The sequence below is a fragment of the Cyprinodon tularosa genome, unplaced genomic scaffold (assembly GCF_016077235.1).
Source record: "Cyprinodon tularosa strain WSP-4 unplaced genomic scaffold, ASM1607723v1 ctg597, whole genome shotgun sequence".
Taxonomy (NCBI): domain Eukaryota; kingdom Metazoa; phylum Chordata; class Actinopteri; order Cyprinodontiformes; family Cyprinodontidae; genus Cyprinodon; species Cyprinodon tularosa.
The window spans coordinates 458641-479182 of NW_024039337.1; the positions used below are offsets into that span (position 1 = coordinate 458641).

The 20542-nt window shown below is 43.1% G+C and overlaps 1 protein-coding gene across 4 annotated transcripts in view; it reads right to left on the reverse strand.

Moving 5' to 3' along the window:
• suco (SUN domain containing ossification factor) overlaps window positions 1–20542 on the reverse strand; it is a 64661-nt gene that overhangs the window by 30758 nt on the left and 13361 nt on the right. For 3 of the 4 annotated variants that reach the window (XM_038306909.1, XM_038306908.1, XM_038306910.1), the window contains exons 2-6: window positions 15968–16082; window positions 10575–10670; window positions 2235–2572; window positions 1542–1682; window positions 1064–1253 (exon numbers count right to left, since the gene is read on the reverse strand). In XM_038306909.1, coding sequence (XP_038162837.1) covers window positions 1064–1253; window positions 1542–1682; window positions 2235–2572; window positions 10575–10670; window positions 15968–16082 — 880 coding nt within the window. The remainder of the gene's footprint in view (window positions 1–1063; window positions 1254–1541; window positions 1683–2234; window positions 2573–10574; window positions 10671–15967; window positions 16083–20542) is intronic. The other variant, XM_038306911.1, reaches the window with a different exon arrangement.

Below are 20542 nucleotides of genomic sequence, written 5' to 3' on the forward strand. Positions count from 1 at the left end.
AGCACATCACCCCGGTTCTAAAGTCCTTCCACTGGCTCCCTGTATCTCAGAGAATAGACTTTAAAATACTTCTGTTAGTCTATAAATCTCTGAATGGCTTAGCACCTAAATACATCACAGACTTGCTATCAGTGTATCAACCCTCCAGACCACTCAGGTCTTCTGGCTCCAGCCTGCTCTGCAGACCTAGAACCAGAACTAAACATGGAGAAGCAGCATTTAGTTACTATGCTCCACTTATCTGGAACAAACTTCCAGAAAACTGTAAAAGTGCAGAAAGCCTGAGTTCCTTTAAATCAAGACTAAAAACACATTTGTTTAGGATGGCCTTCCACTGTTCTAGTTAAACAGTTCAACTAAAACATTATTAGTTCAACTTTTTTATTTTCTTTAGTCCAACTCTTTTTAATGTTCTTTTTTGTTTCTGCATTTTTTTCCTACTTGCTTTGATTCTGTTTTATTTTCCTATATTTTAATCATGTAAAGCACTTTGCATTGTCTTTGTACTGAATTGCGCTATTCAAATAAATTTGCCTTGCCTTGAAATATGGCTCACTTTAATGAATTTACTTTAAAGTTCTATTATTTCAGGAGCAGGGGAGACGTCACACATTGTGTGGATGAGAGAGTGAATCCCTGATGCAAAATAGGTTAATACACTGCAAAAACAATCTTAAAATAGGTGTATTTACTCTTAATTTAAGAGGGTAAATAAGATGATCTGCGCATGGAATGAGTAAGTTTAGTCTTAAAATACGTTTAGATATTATTTACTTGAAATAAGATGTAAATAAAATGTAAATTATCTTATTCCATGGGCAAGAAAATTTCACTTAATGTAAGAAAATTAGACTTTGATTTAAATTTTTTGCAGTGTGCCAATTTAAAACCAAAACAATCCAAGGGGGTGAAATCATAAAATGATTTGCACTTCTAAAATTAATAAAACATTTCGATTATATCCAGCAATAGTCAAATGTTGAAAGCAAAAATAATAAAGAACCCGTCACTCCGTGTCAGATTTCTATGTAATTTGTATTTACTGAAGCATTTAGAAACTGACCAGGTGGGAAGTGTTGCCCTCCTGCTCCAAACTGGACAGAACATCTTCCAGCGGCTGCGGTTCTTTCAGGCTTCCAGGTTCTGCTGCTTCAGGAACTGCAATTCCTGGACTGGTCTGCTTGGATTTAGCTTCAAGATCAGAGCTCTGGCTTTGACTTAACAACTGGTCGTCTGTACCAGCCTCATCCACGCTGCATCACAGACAGGGGGTCAACGGAGGGGAAGGGAGAAGAGGAAAGATATAGAGATAGAAATTATTCTCCAAACATAATAGAAATAAGGAGTTAAAGGTGGGAGTTATTTTCCAAATAGTTTTGGGTTGGAGCAAGCAAATCAACTGGATGAAATTAAACATAAAATAAAGCATAAATGTAGTGCAAAGGTCAGCAATTGATGGTTGCGCAGAGCAGAGAGGAGCAGCTTCTACCTTGATTACCCGCCTCTTTGTTTTGATTGGCTTCCAATGTATAGAAACTTACCTGAGGAGAGGGCTGCCAAAGGGGGAGTTTTCACAGGTTGCCAGTTCGGGGGGAATGACCCTGCACTGTGAATCAGAGTGCTCAGCAAACACAAAGCTGTCTACTGGGAGTTCATCTCCTGCACTGGCAACCCACACTGCACTGAGGGAAAAAACAGGACATGGCGTTTACCACACCTCCTAATACTGGAGAGGGCAGAGAGAAGACAAGACAAGGAAAAGTGGGGAGGGGGCGGGGGGTAGACTGAGAGCGAAATGGAAAAGGACTGAAGGTGGGGACAGAGGTTGGTCTGTAGGGCCGGTGAAGCAGACCATAACAAAGTCTAGAAAGGTCTCAAATGTCCCGCCGAGGGTCGTCTTTCAAGTTCAGCTTTCACGTCCACATTGTTGGCTTTCCAAACTCCTCATGAACTTCCATCACAAAGTCCATCAGGCATAAAGCAAACAGTAAGTGCCAGGAATGTCATTAAGCTTCTCAAAGCAGGACGCCAGATCCTTTAACAGTTTTGTCCAAGGTGGAAAAAAAGCTTGTTTAATTTCTTTTAATCAGCAGTTTTTGGGGTTAAAATGAAAAATATAAAACAATAAAAAACTGGGAAAACAAAAGTTAACCAAGAAAAATCTCAAATAAAATGGATACCATCTAAGGTGACATTTAAAGCAGAGGAGTAGTTGACAGAGGATGCAGACTTACCTTGTGTGGGCGAGTCCAGCACTCTCTGAGGTAGCAACGTTTTCAGCTTCATCTGGAGAAATCGAAGACTCTGGGTCCAAGCGGGGCTGAGCAGGAGGATCCTCGCTGCAGGACTCTGCTTGGGCTACAGCCTCTGTCGAAGCAGGGGCCGCTTCTAATGGTTCTGAGGTGGTGAGGACAGACGCTTCTGTGCCATGGTTATGGTCTGGTGTGTCGGTCTGCGGGTCAAAGTGAGCCTGAGGCTCTGCAGGAAGTTCTGGCTCATGTAGAACTGGTATAATATCTAATTCTGGGGTTTCCTTGGTCTGTTCTGTCTCTGTTTCCAAATGATTCACAGTCTGCAAAAGAAGACAGAACAAAGCATGAGCAATGATGTAGGTAAAACTCTGCAACAATGCTTTAGCTTAGAAAAAACACCTACTAGGGCTTAAATAATAATGAAAAAAAATCTTCAACTAATTTAGTAATTGATTAATTGTTAACTGGAGTATAGACACTCTAAAACATGCCTTTAGCTGACAGAGGAACCCACTAATGCTATGTTCAGACCACAAGCAGCAGGAGCAGCTAGTTTCCATGCAAAGTCAACTGTTGACGTGCTGCAAATGGTCCTGCGGTGCGTTTTGAGCAGCAGGACCATTTTGTCATGAGCTTCAGAGCATCTGATGCGCCTCAGAAAAAGCAGCTGCTGGAGTTGGAAAAATGTAACTTTAGCTGCTGGACGCGCCGCATCAACCAATCAGAGAAGCTGATCTGGGAGCTGGCAGGGAGTCAGACAGAGAGCTGCTGATGCAGAGCGCTATGATCAGTCCTCTGAAACAGTTTATTAAGGCCTTAATTAACTTAAAAGGTCGAAACTGGCAAGCAAAATATGTTCAATCTTATTATCCTGGTGCCTGCAGTTTGGATTACATACATGAAAGACCAGGGTTTCTACAGCATAAGGCAAGTTAAATTCAAGACTTTTTAAGACTTTTTAATGCCACTCGAAATAAAAATTTAAGACCAAATTCGCAAGAAACACAAGAAAAACCTGCTTGCAAAAATTTAACCCAAAGGTTTATTTTAACATAAACCACTGCACTAATGTTTCAAATTTTGAAAAGCTTCCCATACAGGAAGAAAGCTAAAAACACACAAATGACAGATATATTTTAACAATTATTTAACTGAATTCACAAACTTTGTTTTAGCAGGGAACAAAACAAATCAGTTCTATTTCATCCCTACTGACCGCCAGAGGGCGGTGCTGAAAGCACTGAATGTTCCCTTCGGGCATGCGCAGTTCGAGTAATTATACCAACAGAGTCACACCTGTGACACCGGATGACCACTCAGAAGCTATATAGCCTGGTGTCATCCTTTGCTCTGCTCCTTTTTTATTCTCGCAAGCGGTTCGCTAACTTCCCCGTTGTCTGAAGCCCCTGTATCTTGACCGGAGTTGCGGTTATTCTCCGCCCTCCCAGGGCTGCAACGGGTCGATTCTGAGGATTACGGAAGGTAAGTGAGTTGTTTGCTGGTGATGGTAGCGTCCGCGCCCCCTCTCCCGGCTCACGACTTTAGCTTTTTACCTACAGCTTCGTACTGTTTTGTTTCGAACTGGTGACGGCAGCGTTTTCGCCCCTACTCCCAGTGTGAATAACTTCACTGCCGAAGTTATATACGGCTAACGTAGTTAGCTTCTTTAGTTTGTTGGTGTTATACCTGGTGACGGCAGCGGTTTTCGCCCCCTCTCCCAGTATATTTTGTATATTTTGCATCCTTTTTTTCACCGGTCTGCGCTGCTATAATTACTGACGGCCGCGGTTTTCGCCCCCTCTCCCAACCAAGTGTGGTCTACTTCGTTTGCCGAAGTTGGAGACGGCTAACGTTGTTAGCCTTTTTTGGTTTGTTTGCAGCCTTCTTCATCGGTCTGCTTAGTTATGAATGGTGACGGCAGCGTTTTCGCCCCCTCTCCCAAAATCAACCTTTTTTGCAGCCTTTTCGTTGGTCTGCTCTCTTAATTGGTGACGGCAGCGTTGTTCGCTCCTACTTCCAACTTAAGTTTCCATGCAGCTAACGTTGTTAGCTTTTTTGGTTTATTGGTTTTATACCTGGTGACGGTAGCGGTTCTCGCCCCCTCTCCCAGTATCGGCTGCCTTGTGCTCGCAGCCTCTTTCGTTTCTCTGCTGTAATTGGTGACGGCTGCGTTTGCGCCCCCTCTCCCGATTTTCGATAACTTTCTGTTCTTTAAGCCTTGTCGGCCTTCGACATGGATGGCTCTCACAGCTGCATGGACTGTGGGGCTGCCCTGCAGGCAGAGGATGGCCACGACCTGTGCCCTACCTGCCTTGGACATGAGCACCTTTTGGAGGCGCTGTCTGAGAACCCCTGTATGAACTGCAGCTTTATGCCCCATGCAGTGAGGGTGGCCCGGTTGGCCCAGTTGTGCCCCCAGGATGGCTCGGACCTTCCGCCCTCTGGGCAGGTGGTTCCCCCCAAGCGTTCTAAGCGCCGTGGTGGGACCACAGCATCTGTGCCCCTCCCCCGGAGGAAGCGGGCCAAACCTGACCAGGGCCTGTCCACAAGGCTGGAGCAGTTGTCAGCAGAGCTGGCAGAGATGAAGTCCTTGTTGCAGACACGGCAATCTGATCCCTGGCTCCCAGTGGTTGGGCTCTCTTCCCCACCAATGCCCGAGCTGGTTGTAGAGGATGACGTTATCTCTCTGGCTGCTTCCGCTTCTCATTTTAGAGATGAGGAGGAGGCAGGGTCCTCTCAAGCCTCTGAGGCTGGTTCATTTTCATCTCAGAGTGCGGTAGGAGAGGCCAGTGACGGTTCCATGCGGGAGGTCATGTCTATGGCCCTGAAGCAGCTGCAGCTGGAACTCCCACAAGGAGAGGCATCCAGCTCCGGCAGTGCCTTTTTCAGACGTGGAAGGGCTCCTACTCCTTTTTCTGTACCTCCATCAGAGGAGTACTTGAAGGAGTTACACGCCTGTTGGCGGGAACCGAGAGCGCTGTCGCGTCTCTCATTGGATGGTCGTGTATTAGCTGCCATGCATGAGTCGGTGAAGGCCGACAGCAATTGAACCAGCTGTTGCTTCACTGATTGTGTCACCAGATGAAGCCCTGCGTCCTGATGTCCGGTGCCCGCGGACTCAATGTCGGGTTACAGATGACCTCCTCTGTAAGGCGTACAATGCAGGAGCGCGTGCTGGCCGCCTTGGCAATTCTCTGGCGCACCTCATGTTTGCCCTGTCTGCATCTGTTCAGGACACTGGTGGTGCAAGTGCGGCGGTTGGTTATAGTGACGCAGCGCTGCAGGCCTTCGCGCTGATGACCAGAGAGCTTGGACGGGTCATGTCTTTCCTTGTCCAAGCTCGTAGACAGGTCTGGTTGGCACAGTCTCCTCTGACTGAAGCATGCCGTAGGACCCTCAGGGGTGTCCCGGTTGTACCAGGGGAGCTGTTTGGATCAGCTGCCTTGGAGGCGCTGGAACGGACTGCTCAAGCACGTCAGACTAGCCAGCAGCTTTCCGGCCTTCGCAGGAGCATACTTGCCTTTCCCCAGCGTTCGGGCCGCCCTGCCACTACCCCCAGCGTTCAGCCACGACCTCAGACTGGTGGCAGACCTGTTGGTTCCTATCCCCATGATGTGCGGCAGAGACCGAGGAGGGACTTTCGTGAGCCAGTCTGCCGCCCTGTTAGACAGACCCGGGCCTCAAATCCGGGACGCCCTCCCCCCAGAGCCCCCAGGGGCCGTGGGGATAGAAGATGATGCCACCGGGCCAGCCGTCGGACATTTTTCCCATCAGCAGCTGAATTTCTGGGCTGCTCATGCCGTAGATCCATGGGTGGTTGCCACCTTAACCAATGGCTACAGGCTCCAGTTCCGACGGCGGCCCCCCCTCTCACACCGGGTCAAGATGACTGTCATCACAGACCCGGTGAAATCTCAGGCACTAGACCAGGAGCTTTCCGCCCTCCTGGGCAAGGGGGCAATCGAGTCTGTAGATCCTCTGCGGCAACCCAGAGGCTTCTACTCCACATACTTCCTTGTGGCCAAGAAGACCGGCGGTTTTCGCCCCATTTTAGATCTAAGGGGACTGAATCGGTACCTGAAGGTCCTTCCCTTCCACATGCTCACCATAACAGAGGTCCTTCAGACCATTGTGGCGGGAGATTGGTTTACATCAGTAGATCTGACAGACGCCTACTTTCACGTGCCTATTGCGGCAGAACATCGCCGTTTTCTCAGGTTTGCCTATCGGGGGCGCCATTGGCAATTCCGGGTGCTCCCATTCGGGCTCTCCCTTTCCCCGAGGGTGTTTACTCGATGCGTGAAAGCAGCCCACTCTCCTCTACAGGCCTCCGGAGTCAGGATTCTGCCATACCTGGACGATTGGCTTCTTTGTGCTCCCTCTCAGGTAGCTGCCTCTCGGGATACGTCCCAGCTTCTACTTCATGTGTCACTGTTAGGCCTCAAAGTCAACTTGGCAAAGAGTTGTCTTGTTCCATCTCAGACAACCACCTTTCTTGGGATGCATCTGGACTCTGCTACCATGATGGCCCGTCCATCTGTTCACAGGGTGGACGACATACTCCAGCTTGTCCGTCGATTCAGACTGGGCAGGGAGTTTCCCTACATCATCTTCCTGTGAATGCTGGGCAAACTGACATCAGTCACTCGTGTCGTGCCCTTAGGGCTGCTCCTTCTGCGTCCTTTGCAGCGATGGCTCAACAGCTTTCGCCTAGACGCCAGGCTGCACAGGCATCGCAGGCTAATGGTGACCAGGAGCTGCCTCCATGCCCTAGCTCCTTGGCGAGACGGGACCCTTTTGTCCAGTGGTGTTCCAATGGGGCTAGTAGTGTGTCGAAGGGAGGTGGTCACCACGGATGCCAGCCTCATGGGCTGGTTGCCACACGGCACCACAGAGCTGTTCGGGGTCTCTGGGACCCAAGGGAGCGCACCGAACACATAAATGTGCTGGAGCTGCGGGCTGTGCACATGGCCCTCAGGTGCCTTCTGCCCCACCTAGAGGGAAGGCACGTGATGATTCGGACAGACAACACCTCTGTTGTTTATCATATAAACCACCAAGGTGGCACCAGGTCAGCACGTCTCTTGAAGGTGTCGAGGGATCTCCTGGAATGGGCGTTTCCCCGTCTGTGTACCCTGCGCGCAGCGTATCTGCCAGGACGGCAGAACCAGGTTGCCGACTCTCTATCCCGCCAGGCACCTGCTCCGGGAGAGTGGTCTCTTCACCGCGACGTAGTGCGCATAATCTGGAACCTCTTTGGGCAGGCAGAGGTAGATCTGTTCGCCACAGAGGAGTCGACCCATTGCCCCCTATGGTATTCCCTAACCGGGATGGCGGGCGCACTGGGCCAGGATGCACTGGCTCATCCATGGCCGTAGGTTCTCCTGTATGCCTTTCCACCCCTCTCACTGATTTGGCCGACTCTACGGAGGGTTCTCGAGCAGGGCCACAGAGTGTTGCTGGTAGCTCCGTTCTGGCCAGCGCGGCCGTGGTTCCGCTGCTTTGGAGTCTGTGTCACGGTACTCCATGGCGTCTTCCAGCAAGGAGGGATCTGCTGTCTCAGTTGGGTGGACAGATATGGCACCCCAACCCTCAACGTCTCCAGCTGTGGGCATGGCCCCTGGGAGGCTGACTGGGTGTTCAGACACCGTGAGACACACCGTATTGAGTGCTAGGGCTTCCTCCACTCGGCTGCAGTATGCTAACAGATGGCGCCTCTTTTCTCAGTGGTGCTCTGCCCACAATGAGAACCCAGTTTCCTGCTCGGTGCCCACTATTTTGGAGTTCCTCCAGTCTCTCCTTGATAAGGGCCGCTCTCCTTCGACCCTTAAAGTGTATGTTGCAGCAATTTCATGTCTTCACCGAACTGTTGACAACCGTACAGTGGGGCGCCATGAACTGGTTTCACTTTTTCTGCGTGGTGCTCGTAGGTTGTGCCAGCAGCCAGCCCCACGAGCCCCAGATTGGGATCTGCCGTTGGTTCTCACAGCTCTGTGCCACCCTCCATTCGAGCCTTTGGCACAAGCAGAACTCAAGTGGCTTTCCTGCAAGACTGCTTTCCTGATGGCTATCGTCTCAGCTAAGAGGGTCAGCGAGCTACATGCTCTTTCTGTCAGCCCTAGGTGTATCAGGTGGAATCCAGATGGCTCTGGTGTTACCCTGTGGCCTAATACTGCGTTTGTGCCTAAGGTGTTGTCTCCTTTTCACCGTAACCAGCCATTGCGGCTGGCTCGGTTTCAGCCTCAATCTGGTGCAACTGAGAATGAGTCTGAGTTGTTGTGCCCAGTAAGAGCGTTGGAGGCATACATTGCAGCCACCGCCAATCTGAGACGCTCGGACCAGCTTTTCCTATGCTATGGGGGTCCAAGGTTAGGCTGTCCTCTTTCTAAACAGCGTCTGTCCCATTGGATTGTGAGTGTCATCTGCCACGCCTACGCTGCAGGTCACTGCTCCCTGCCAGTCTGTGTGAGAGCACGTTCCACCAGGAGCGTCACCGCTTCCTGGGCTGCTTTGAGAGGGGTTCCGCTGGAAGCTATATGTGCTGCTGCTTCATGGGCTTCCCCAACCACCTTCACCAGGTTCTACAGTGTCAATGTGGCTGCCCCTCATCCCCTGGGTCAGGTCCTTTTACAAGGTTCGGCTGGGCCTCCTCTGTGAGGTATGTGCTCAGGATTCCTTGTGACATCGTTGGCATTAGTCATTCAGTGCTTTCAGCACCGCCCTCTGGCGGTCAGTAGGGATGAAATAGAACGAAAGTTACGTATGCAACTACGGTTCTATGAATCCCGGATGACCGCCAGAGCTTCTCTGTCACTCAGAATCCTTGCTTTTGCGAGAAGATTCTGTAGGAGCAGAGCAAAGGATGACACCAGGCTATATAGCTTCTGAGTGGTCATCCGGTGTCACAGGTGTGACTCTGTTGGTATAATTACTCGAACTGCGCATGCCCGAAGGGAACATTCAGTGCTTTCAGCACCGCCCTCTGGCGGTCATCCGGGATTCATAGAACCGTAGTTACATACGTAACTTTCGTTTTAAAGCCCCAACATAACCAGTGCTAAGTCTTTTTTGCAGCTATTTTTCTTTGTATGGTTTTCTTAGTATGTTTGATTTGGTGATAAGTGGAGGCGTTGCAGAGACAAGGGTGGAACTAAACTGAGAAATACCGGCTTTTTCTCTCCAACTCCATTTTGACCCTTTGTGTTTCGTGCTTCGCATGTGCGACTCCACTGCCTTAATTCCCATCGTTCTGAGCTTGAATGACTTCTTGCACTAAATCCACTGAGCCTCATTAATGTTCCCTGGTTTTAGCCATGGAGAAAACTCTTGGCTGGAGACAATTTTGGTTACATTTACACTTGATCATATTTTCCAGACAAAAAGTTAATGGTGCATCTCCCAAATGTCCCCCCCGCAACAACGCTTTATTGGTTCCGCTATCGGGACGGAAACAATAATGGCGATCTGTTATTTAAAACAATAAAAATAAAAAAAATTTCAATTTTAATGTTTTATTTAGATTACAAAAATAAATCGTAATCAAAATAATCCTATTAATGATGTTTTAAAAATTAAGACCTACGAAAGACTAATTTAAGACATTTTAATACCAATCAAGGCCTTAGTTTTATTTTAATGAATTCAATGCCTTTTAAGACTTTTAAAGGACCCGCTGGAACCCTGAAGACGCCTTCCAGTAGCCGCGAACAGTAGAGGAAACCGGCGAACATGCAACCGGGCCAGAGGCTGCTGTTGAACGGGATCCTCAGTGACAGCGCACCGCTGGTGTACGGGGGTCTGAGCAGCTCCGACAGTGAAATCATTTTTGAAGGCAGGACCATAATCCTGATGAACTGACTGCACAGATGACGTTTTCAGGTGGACTTTCTCTCTTAAAAACATATTAAAACTACTTTTTATCCACTGATCACAGCAAATATAGCTGCCATTGTTCCAAGCAAAGAAAGGGTAGGGTAGCTCCGCCCAACACGCTTCAGACCCACTTTCCACCGAGCAGCAAAGATGCTTTAGCTGCGCGTCAGAACTAAACTTGTACAAGCATCAAAAATTGTTAATTGAAAAGATAAATCAACAGATTAATCAATTTGCAAAATAATGGTTAGTTGGAGCCCTAGTGTTTACGCTGTACTTTTCCCCCCACAAAGTTAAAGTCGGGATCTACCAGGAAGATTTAGATTTCATTTGATTGTTTTTCAACCAAAACATTTATTTCTGATGGAAAACGCTCAGAGTTTTAAAAACATGTATCTACAGGAATTGATGATTTTGTTGTAATGTGGAAACATTCATGTTTCTTCCTACCTGTTCATGTTGAACACTTGCAAGCTTCTCCAGTGCTGTTCTCTCCGCCTCCAACCCCACGTCATACGAGGTGTGCGCCGACCTTTCTTCCACCACCTACAGTGAAAATGACACATTTCTAAATGAAGACTAGAAGCAAAAAAAGAAATTGGAAAACCAATCATTTTGCAAGCAAACATCAATCATCTTAACACTCGACAAAGAGAAGAAACTATTTGCATTTCTGGATGTGAAAGAGGCCTTTGTTGATGGACAAAGCTCATGTTCTGGGGCTGGTGACAGCCTGTTAGTGCCTGGATTTCACAATCACTCCCCTTCTTCAGCCCTCGCACCAAACTGCCTCTACAAATATCACCCTTTTAGATGTGCGACTGCAAATAAACACAAAGCTGCTCTGCTGAAGTCTCAGAGTAATAAGGAGTAAAAGCTAAAGTTCAAAACATTTGAGCTTAGCCAGACTTTGAGCTATTATCTTTTTGCAGACTTATAATGCCATAAGAGACTTTAAAGTAAAAGAAATGAGTGGAAAAATGAATAATACTGAAGGGCTTTTAAAAAGGAAAAATACTAATTGTATTTCTTTGCAGAGTCTGAACTGTAAATCAGCTCAATCCAATTTTAACTTGAATGACAGGGATGTTAGTCATTCATTTGAAACTAGCACTCAATGTAAGAAATTGAGCTATTTTCCGGGTATTCACTCAGGAAATTAGACCTTTCGCTTGCGTGGAAGCTAAAGGTTAAACACTGATAAAACCAGATAAACAAAAACAAAAAATATATTCAATAAGTATAAAAGCAATTATTTGAAAGGTCAATAAATTTGAACCCTTGATTCTCTACAAGATAATGACATGGATTCAACTAAAGTAAAAACAAGCTGTTTCAAACAAATTGACCCAATTTTTAAATGCTTCTATAGCTTTAATGAATCTATATCATTTGGTAAAAAGTAGGGATGCACAATATAATCGGCCCCCTATCGGTATCGGCCTTAAAACTGAATATCGGACATCGGCCACCCCACCGATATTTAACCCGATATTTGATCAGCTTCTGAGTTTCTAAAGTCTAAAACAAAACAAAAAAAATACTACTACTTCTTCCTCAAAAACTTCTTTTTTACAGACTTAAAAATTTCTAAAGACGAGGGAAAAAATATTGATACATTAAAATATCACATTATCTTCATATGCTGATATATTGCCATTTAAAAACACCATATCAATCTCTTTTACTAATGAAATATTGCTATGTCATCGTTATGCTACGAAATCCCCCGAAAATTCACCAAATGTTGCCATATTTTTATATGTTGATATATTGATGCGGTATCGATCTATTTTACTAAAAAAATCTCACAAGAATTTGCAAAATATCACGAGAGTTTGTAACAGAACGATGAAATTTCATGAGATTTTGAAAGTAAAATAGATCGATACCGTGTTTTTAAAAATCAATTTGATATCAGCATATGAAAATATATTTGAGTATATTATTTTTCAAAGTGTCAGAAATGGATAACAAAACTGCTATTTTCAATGACTACTTATTTTTGTCCAGCTTTAACATCGGTATCGATATCGGTTATCGGCTACATGAGTTTTAAAATATCGGCATATCGGATATTGGCCAAAATCCCAATATTGTGCATCCCTAGTAAAAAGAAAATAAACCAAACTAACTGAGCATTTACAGAGAGCAAACAACAACAGGCCAAATGAGGCCTACAATGTTGCCATAAGATCTGCAGCAGGCTCCTGCTATTGCTGATATTAAAATATATAACTTTGAAATAAGAAACAGGTTTTCTTTAAGTGTTTTATTTCATGCTACAAAGTCCAGGAATTCAGATTTTGTGTTTTAACTCACTAAAACATGATATTTAAATCTTTCTACTCTTTCATTTGAACCATTATTTAGCCTGGTAAAATCCTCTTAGCATTAAGAACATATTTACTGTGAAATGATTATTGTCGCTGGACACAGAGTCAGTTAGCTGATCTAGATTTTACATTTCCTCTCTTGAAATAACTCCAAGGTAAGGTTTGATAAGGAAACCAGCACCAATGGTAGAAATTTACCAAACACCAAATCACGTTATAGAAACAGGAATATTTGCATTTTTAAGAAAAAATTTGATTGACAAAGTACTTGTTGGTGTAAGTAATCAAAGTAACCGAGTTAGTTTATGTAGAAATTAGTAGGGGTGTAAATAATAATCGTTTTGTATCGACGCATCGATCTAACGCATCGACACTAGGGTTGTCACGATACTAAACTTTTCAACTCTATACCGATACTAAGTAAAATATTCGATACTCAATGTCATTTTCGATACCAAAAGGATAAAAACAAAGACTCCAAAATTCAACAGAAATTTTTTCATTAATAAACAAAATACAATAAATAAATACAATAAACAATAGTTTGAGGTTGTATGCTGTGCACAATATTAAGCAAGGTTGATAAAAAAAAACGTACAAAATTAAAATGAAGTGTTCCTTCCTTGGCTATGCTTTGCACACATAGCAATGACGCTAGCCAAACTGGTTAAGAAACAAAAATAATTCTCAGCAGCTGCACCTGTTACAGAAAAAAGTCTGAAACCAAAAAGTGCACAGAATTATTTAATCACACAGTGTTCAGAAAGTGCATTTTCCTCTAATCTGCGCATAAAATTAATGACTGCTTAGGTGTCACTGGTGGTGGCACTGTATCGATACATTTGAAAATGAGTATTGTATGCGGATACAACTTTTTTTTGTCTTTTTGAGTATCGATACTTTTGACAACCCTAATCAACACGTCCGCAAGAGTATCCATTCATGTTTTTTTTTTTCCCTCCAGTCTATTTTTATCCATTCGCTCCTGGACGTAATTCTGACTCCCGTGCTACGGTGGCGCTAAACCTATTTTGCCCTCCTACCTCGCTTCCTTTAGCCCCTACCCTCTTTCCGTTTGCACACACACACTCGCATAAACACAGAGGCATTATTATTCTTCAGAGAATGAGGTTGCTATAGGCCGAGGTGGAGTGCAGCTGTGCTACTCCTGTTATTTGCTGTTGTTTCTCAAATAAAATGCATGACAATATTACAGCTTTCATTGATAGCCTGCAAGGTTAAAAAAAAAAATTTAACCCATTAATCGAATTAAGTTGTGGTGTATTCTTGAGTATCGAAAATATTCAAATCATTGGGTCAGGAGATTGATACTGAATCGAATCACCATGATGGGTGTGATTTACACCCCTAGTAATTAGTTACTTTTTTTCCAGTAACTAGCACAACACTGTTGATAATTGTGTGTTAAGCTTTGCTGCAGCTGAGGCAGATCTGGATCCTGCAACACGACAAAGACCCAAAACATAACGGCACATCCACAAAAGATACCCAAAGGACTGAGCAGAGTAGAAAGCTGCTGGGGAACACAGTGAGCGTTTAAAAATAGTGAAAAAAAGCCCTCCATCAATCACAGCTGGAAATAAAGAGAGGGACACTTTTTATTCAGGCCGAAGTGAGATTATGGTGAACGTACTAAATTAACTTCTCATTTTACAGAAAGTACATTGTTCTTATTGGTTTCTAAAGTGGAAAATACTTTTGATTTATTTTCTTTACTGAGTAAAATGAGGTTAATTTCTGTTTAACTGCAATCAAATCTGTCTTTTTAAGAGAATAGTGCAAAATGCAGCATAACAACAAAAAGTGAAGGTTTCTTAATAAAGAACTAAAAAATAAGTGGGGTCGTCCAGACATGCACATTCCTGTACTGGAATTAATCTAAACAGATTATTCACATTCTAACACACACTAAATATTGATGTAAATACACTCTGTTATACCAACAAACCAGGATCCATGTAATCATGTAAAGGTTAACCATGATTCCACTGCAAAGTCACGGCTGCCGACCTTTGGATAATAATCTAACACTTGGAAATCCAGCGGAAGATTACTGAACAGACTCGATCTGAATTCAAAACCCCTCAACAATTCTGAACTGAAAAATTATCCAAAAGCTTTAGCAGAATAATTGAAGAAGCCGATAATGAACAGGAAAAACAAAGTTGTTTTTCTAACAACTGAGATACAATGTAAACAGTAAACATGTCATTTCCACATCAGCTTACTGAAGGAAAAGTCCAGTTAGATGTAGAATTCAAACTTCTGAAAGTTCTTTAAATATGAAATAATTCCATCCTGTTCAATAAATGATAAATATTTTTAATTAAAAGTAATTTTCATGTGAATGTGCTTTACTGGAGGCATCCATGTTCATCAAAGAACACTACTGCCACCTACTGGTTAGTGACGTCACAGTGCGGTATCGGCTGTTGATCAAGTCCCAGTGCTGTATCTGGTGTTTGTCACAACGCGCTATTATCCAAGTCATCTTGAAAACATTCTTCTTCCAAATGTTGGCTACATATTACGGGTTTTTTCTCTGGCCAGAAGTTCGATGGCAAATCCTTCCTCTTCAAGTTGGCGATCCAACGACCAACCCGTCCGTGGAGGATCAGGAATCAGAAAGGTGGAAGAACTCTTTTATTTCACTTTTACCCGATGTATTCCAGCATCCAGCTGCCATGCACGTGGGCATTGTCAGTTTCACTATAGCTCTGGTGAATTTCAATGGTGAAGTCCTCTGGAAATCTTCAATAATTGTTGTTGATTGCAGATGTGTCTAGTAGTTCCCATTGATTTAGCTTGTAAAGCGGGGGAGAATGGCGCTAGGCTTACCGCACCGTGACGTCACTGCTGGAAGATGGCAGGAGGGAGGGGCTACTATATTTGGGCAAAAATGGCCGCTCCCAGACTCAGTGATCACGATGAAAACTATTATTTTCATTTTTTTTTACAGATTAACGCTAAATTCATTAAATCACTGCAAATGTATTAGTTTTAGGTATAAATAATGATCCATTGGTTCCTTGCTGACTGAACTTTTGCTTTAATTGTGTGACATTTTGCTGCCTTAAAAAATATAACCATTTACCATATCTATCATAGCTGCATTTAAGCCGCTGATCGTCGTCCTTCCATCAGCTCCAGGATTAATGAACTCTATGACCACTGGTGCCCAACGCCTCCAACTACCCTTCCTCCTTTGGTACAGTGAGAGGGATTAGTGGGTCATAGTGAAGGAAGACCCAACTCCAATACCCACTAGCCTCTTAGATTTCAGCAGACTCATTCATCTCAGCATGAGCACAGACTATTAATACTGCTTCACCATCTAAGAGCTGAACAAGCAGAGCTAAGTTCTCCAAATATCTCCTCTATTTTCATTGCAGCTTACAGAGAAAGTCTTGTCATTGGAGGTGTATTCTGAAATATGCGGTGGATATTAGACGTAAAAGGGTTTTATGGTTGGGAGTAAGATTTTACCTTGTTTTGTGTGGAGTCCTGCTCCTGCTCGCGGCTGTCGGGGTCTCCCTCCTGGGCAGAGTGACCTGAGCCGGACGAGCTCTGCTCTGAACAATATACATCTTGACTGGGGTACCTGCAACACAGACAGAGTGACGCTGATCAGCAACGCAAGAAATTAACATCAGGAATACAACAATAAAAAAATGATTTATTTAGAAAAACTAAAATACAAGTACGCAGCATAACAGCATGCTAACACCAAAGCAGGAGATCGAAACTAAGAAGCCTCTCATAAAAAAACCCCAAATCATCTTAAACATTTAAATGAAGAAATAAGAAATAGAAGAACCAGCTCCACACAAAGTTTTAATGCTTGTCTAACTGCAGTTATTGATTATTTAATCAGTTAATCTGTCAATAATTAGGCTGTAAGTAGGTTATTCTCTTAGTGAAAGACGTGTTTTGGTACATGTGGTTATACCATTACCCATTACTCTAATTTAAGATTCAATTAACAAATTAGTTGACAAATATTTCAATAATCAATTGATCTGATCCTGCCTTCAACTGCTTTCAGTAAATCAATCATCCTTATGTTCTCTACCTCTCTGATAAGTGATCTTGATAACAGTAGCAATCCTTCCAGCTTTCTAAAAGTCAGATAGCTCTATACCAATAAGGCCTGAAGCAGCTGGGAAACCTGTTTACAGACACCAAGCCTAAAAAAATAAAGCTGCCATATGTTATATGTAGAGTGTACTTCTTGTAATAACCGGGGTCATAAAGCACAATAAACTAAAGTGTCTAAGCGGGTAAGGGAAGGGCAAGAAGTTCCAAAAGGTTGGACATGATAAAGCAACCAGGAACTGAAACAAGACAAATCGGTGACCTCATTTCCTGATGAGCAAACCAGTAGATAAAAAATACAACAAAAACAAAGCAAAAGTTCATCCAGTAACACCTACTAGATAAGGAAGCAACTATATCTACAAACGCGGTAAAAAGAAAGTCCACCTTCTGTTAGTGATCAGTTTATATCACTGCATCATGGAGACGCTTGTTAGCACCTTGTCGCCCTCGTTGTCAAGGGGGAGAGAAGAACCAACAAGCATGCCCAGAAGTAATAAGATACCACCATCTGTTTCCCCTCAACAAGACAGCCTTCACCGTTTGCATTTTCCTCATCAACATTAAAGAGATGAACAATAAGAAGGAGCTACATTAGGAGCTTTTAATCACATTTTGCCTGCAAGTTCTCACACATATTTACATACATAAATATGAATAAAAATAAAAGATTGAGTGCAGGGTGCAGAGGTAGCCCATTTTCCCTCACTTTTATAAGAAAAAGCGTTTTTGTTTTTAATTGTATTCAATAGTAGTATCTGAAAGCACGATATTATCAGGCAGCCGAAAATCACAATATATGGCCAAATCGATGTTTTCCTACACCCCTAATATACATTTAGTTGTCTCTCGTATTTTCATTGTCTAAGTAGTAAAAAAAAGAAAAAACAAAAAGACATGGATTCAAAATGATACAGAAAAAATTACTGGTCTATTTGATTTACAGTATTTTATGAACGGCATAGATTTTCTTGTTTGCTGAGAATATGCAGACCGGCAGGGACATTGATGACGGGCCTGTTGGCCGATACACGCATGGACTGCCTTAATATTCTGTATAATTTATGTAAACATAGAAGGAAACATTAATATTCACAACTAAAATAATTTACTACAAAGTTCTGCAACTATAAGGAAACTCCAGCTGTCATTCAAATCCAGTTCTACATATTTATTACTCAGAAGAGCTCAAATATCTACTTTATTTATTATTTTCTTATTATTTAACAGACTGACAGCAAGTTAGTACAACTATTAGGGCCAGGCTAGAGATCTTTTTTTTCTATTTTGAGAACAAAGTCTCAAAATTATGAGAATAATAATGTAACATAAGAATAAAGTTGATAATTATGACAATAAAGTGGTAACATTTAGAGAACAAAGATATAACATTTAGAGAACAGTCCTAAAATTATGGGAATAAAGTTGTATTTTATGAAACTAATGTTGGGCATTATATGAAGTTATAATTTTCTGGTTTTACAAATAAGGAAATCTTTTAGCACCAGCATCAAATTGGGCAGGATGTCAAAGTGGACTTGACTGATGACTGGTTGGCTGCCATCTGCTGGTTGGAGCTCGAAGCTGAACGAAGTTGTGGTATGATGACTTCATTCTCGCAATGTTACGACCGAATTCTTGCAACGTTACGACCGAAATGTTACGTCCGAATTCTTGCAACGTTACGACCGAAATGTTACGTCCGAATTCTTGCAACGTTATGACCGAAATGTTACGTCCGAATTCTTGCAACGTTACGACCGAAATGTTACGACCGAGTTCTCGCAACGTTACGACCGAGTTCTCGCAACGTTACGACCGAGTTCTCGCAACGTTATGACAGAGTTCTCGCAACGTTACGACAGAGTTCTCGCAACGTTACGACAGAGTTCTCGCAACGTTACGACAGAGTTCTCGCAACGTTACGACAGAGTTCTCGCAACGTTACGACAGAGTTCTCGCAACGTTACGACAGAGTTCTCGCAACGTTGCGACCGAGTTCTCGCAACTTTACGACCGAGTTCTCGCAACTTTACGACCGAGTTCTCACAACTATACGACCAAGTTCTCGCAACTTTACGAGCGAATTCTCGAAACGTTACGAGCGAATTCTCGAAACGTTACGAGCGAATTCTCGAAACGTTACGAGCGAATTCTCGAAACGTTACGAGCGAATTCTCGAAACGTTACGACCAAATTGTCGCAATGTTATGACCTTATTCTCATAAAAAAAAAAAATCTCAAGCCTGGCCCTAATACTCCATTGTAAGTTAGAGAGACAAGATGTAAAACAAAATAAAAACTAAAAATAATTCTAACTTAAAAGGAAAAAACAAAACAAGATCGACAAACATTAAACATTAAAACATGTTGAGCACTGATGATTGGAAGTTTTGTTTCCCAACAAAAACTAAATGTAGAAAAAAAATCTAAAACATGCAGGTCTGATTTCATCCTTCCACTCAACAGCAGTCATTGTTTAGCCAAGTGAATTTAGGCTAAAGCAGATCATCCTGTAATTGTGTAGCTGTTGTGAAGTGACCACAAAAATGCTGGATCCTGCATGCCAACATATTTCTAAGGAGGATTTACAGTCTACAGCATCACTCAACCACAACCTGTGGGTTTTTGTTTCCCTACAATTTCCATTTAAACAAAGCCAAAGAGATATGAGATAAATTTAATCTGTTTACACTTGCTGCCAAAATCAAAGGTGAATTTTCTTTCCCCAACTTGCATAAATAGATTATTTAAACGGCCACCAATCAGATCATAAAATACAGCATCCATGAACTTCCCTGAAGATAAATGCAAATATTCAATGAAGGGAGTCTTTCCACCAGAGTTTAACTGGACCTGTTCAGTCACAAAGTCTCACATTTACATTATAAACATGCAAAAACTGAGATAAAATGGACTTTCGACTGAAAATATCAAATGCTCCCACATTCTAGACACAGGATGTTTATTGGACTACTAAAACTCCGTAGTCATGAATGAACACTAAGTCCTGAGAGCTGACATTCCTGGAAAAAGGAAAAAAAAAGTGGAAACTCAGGGAAGTGGAGAGGAAAAACCAGTAGCCAATCTGGGAGCACCTCCTTTGGGGGCGTATATGGGGGCACACTGACCTACTTTCAGCTTAAAACCCAGATGTTTACACAACTTTAAAGAAATGTACACATCAACAAGGTATTTTTTGAGGGGGTTATAGAAGCAGGGAACCAATCAAAGGAGATGCACACATGACTCAGCAGTAAGCAAATACCATCCTGCTTACTCTCTCTCTCCCCATTTCCAGGCCTTCTGGAGAATTGCCTAGAGGTTTAAACAAGACATCGCTCAGCTTCTAGGTTCCACTCTAAAGGCTAAGAAAGGCTCCCCGGCTGCAGCGTCCCAATATTCCGCTGAACTGGTTCCAGGCCAAAGCCCCTGATACTTCCTGCAGGCTTTGAGACCAATATGATCCAGGGAGCATTTTAAAAACAGTCCAGGGGTTTCTGTAAAGAGCCCAGTGGGCTGATGCAGAGACGACGAACCTACAGCAGGGTTCCTACAGCATTAGGCAAGTTAAATTCAAGACTTTTTAAGACTTTTTAATGCCACTTGAAATAAAAATTTAAGACCAAATTCACAAGAAACCAAAGAAAAACCTGCTTGCGACAACTTAACCCAAAGGTTTATTTTTAAAATAAACCACTGCACTAATGTTTCAAATTATGAAAAGCTTCCCATACAGGAAGAAAGCTAAAAACACACAAATGACAGATATATTTGAACAATTATTTAACTGAATTCACAAACTTTGTTTTAGCAGGGAACAAAACAAATCAGTTTTAAAGCCCCAACATAACCAGTGCTAAGTCTTTTTTGCAGCTATTTTTCTTTGTATGGTTTTCTTAGTATGTTTGATTTGGTGATAAGTGGAGGCGTTGCAGAGACAAGGGTGGAACTAAACTGAGAAAT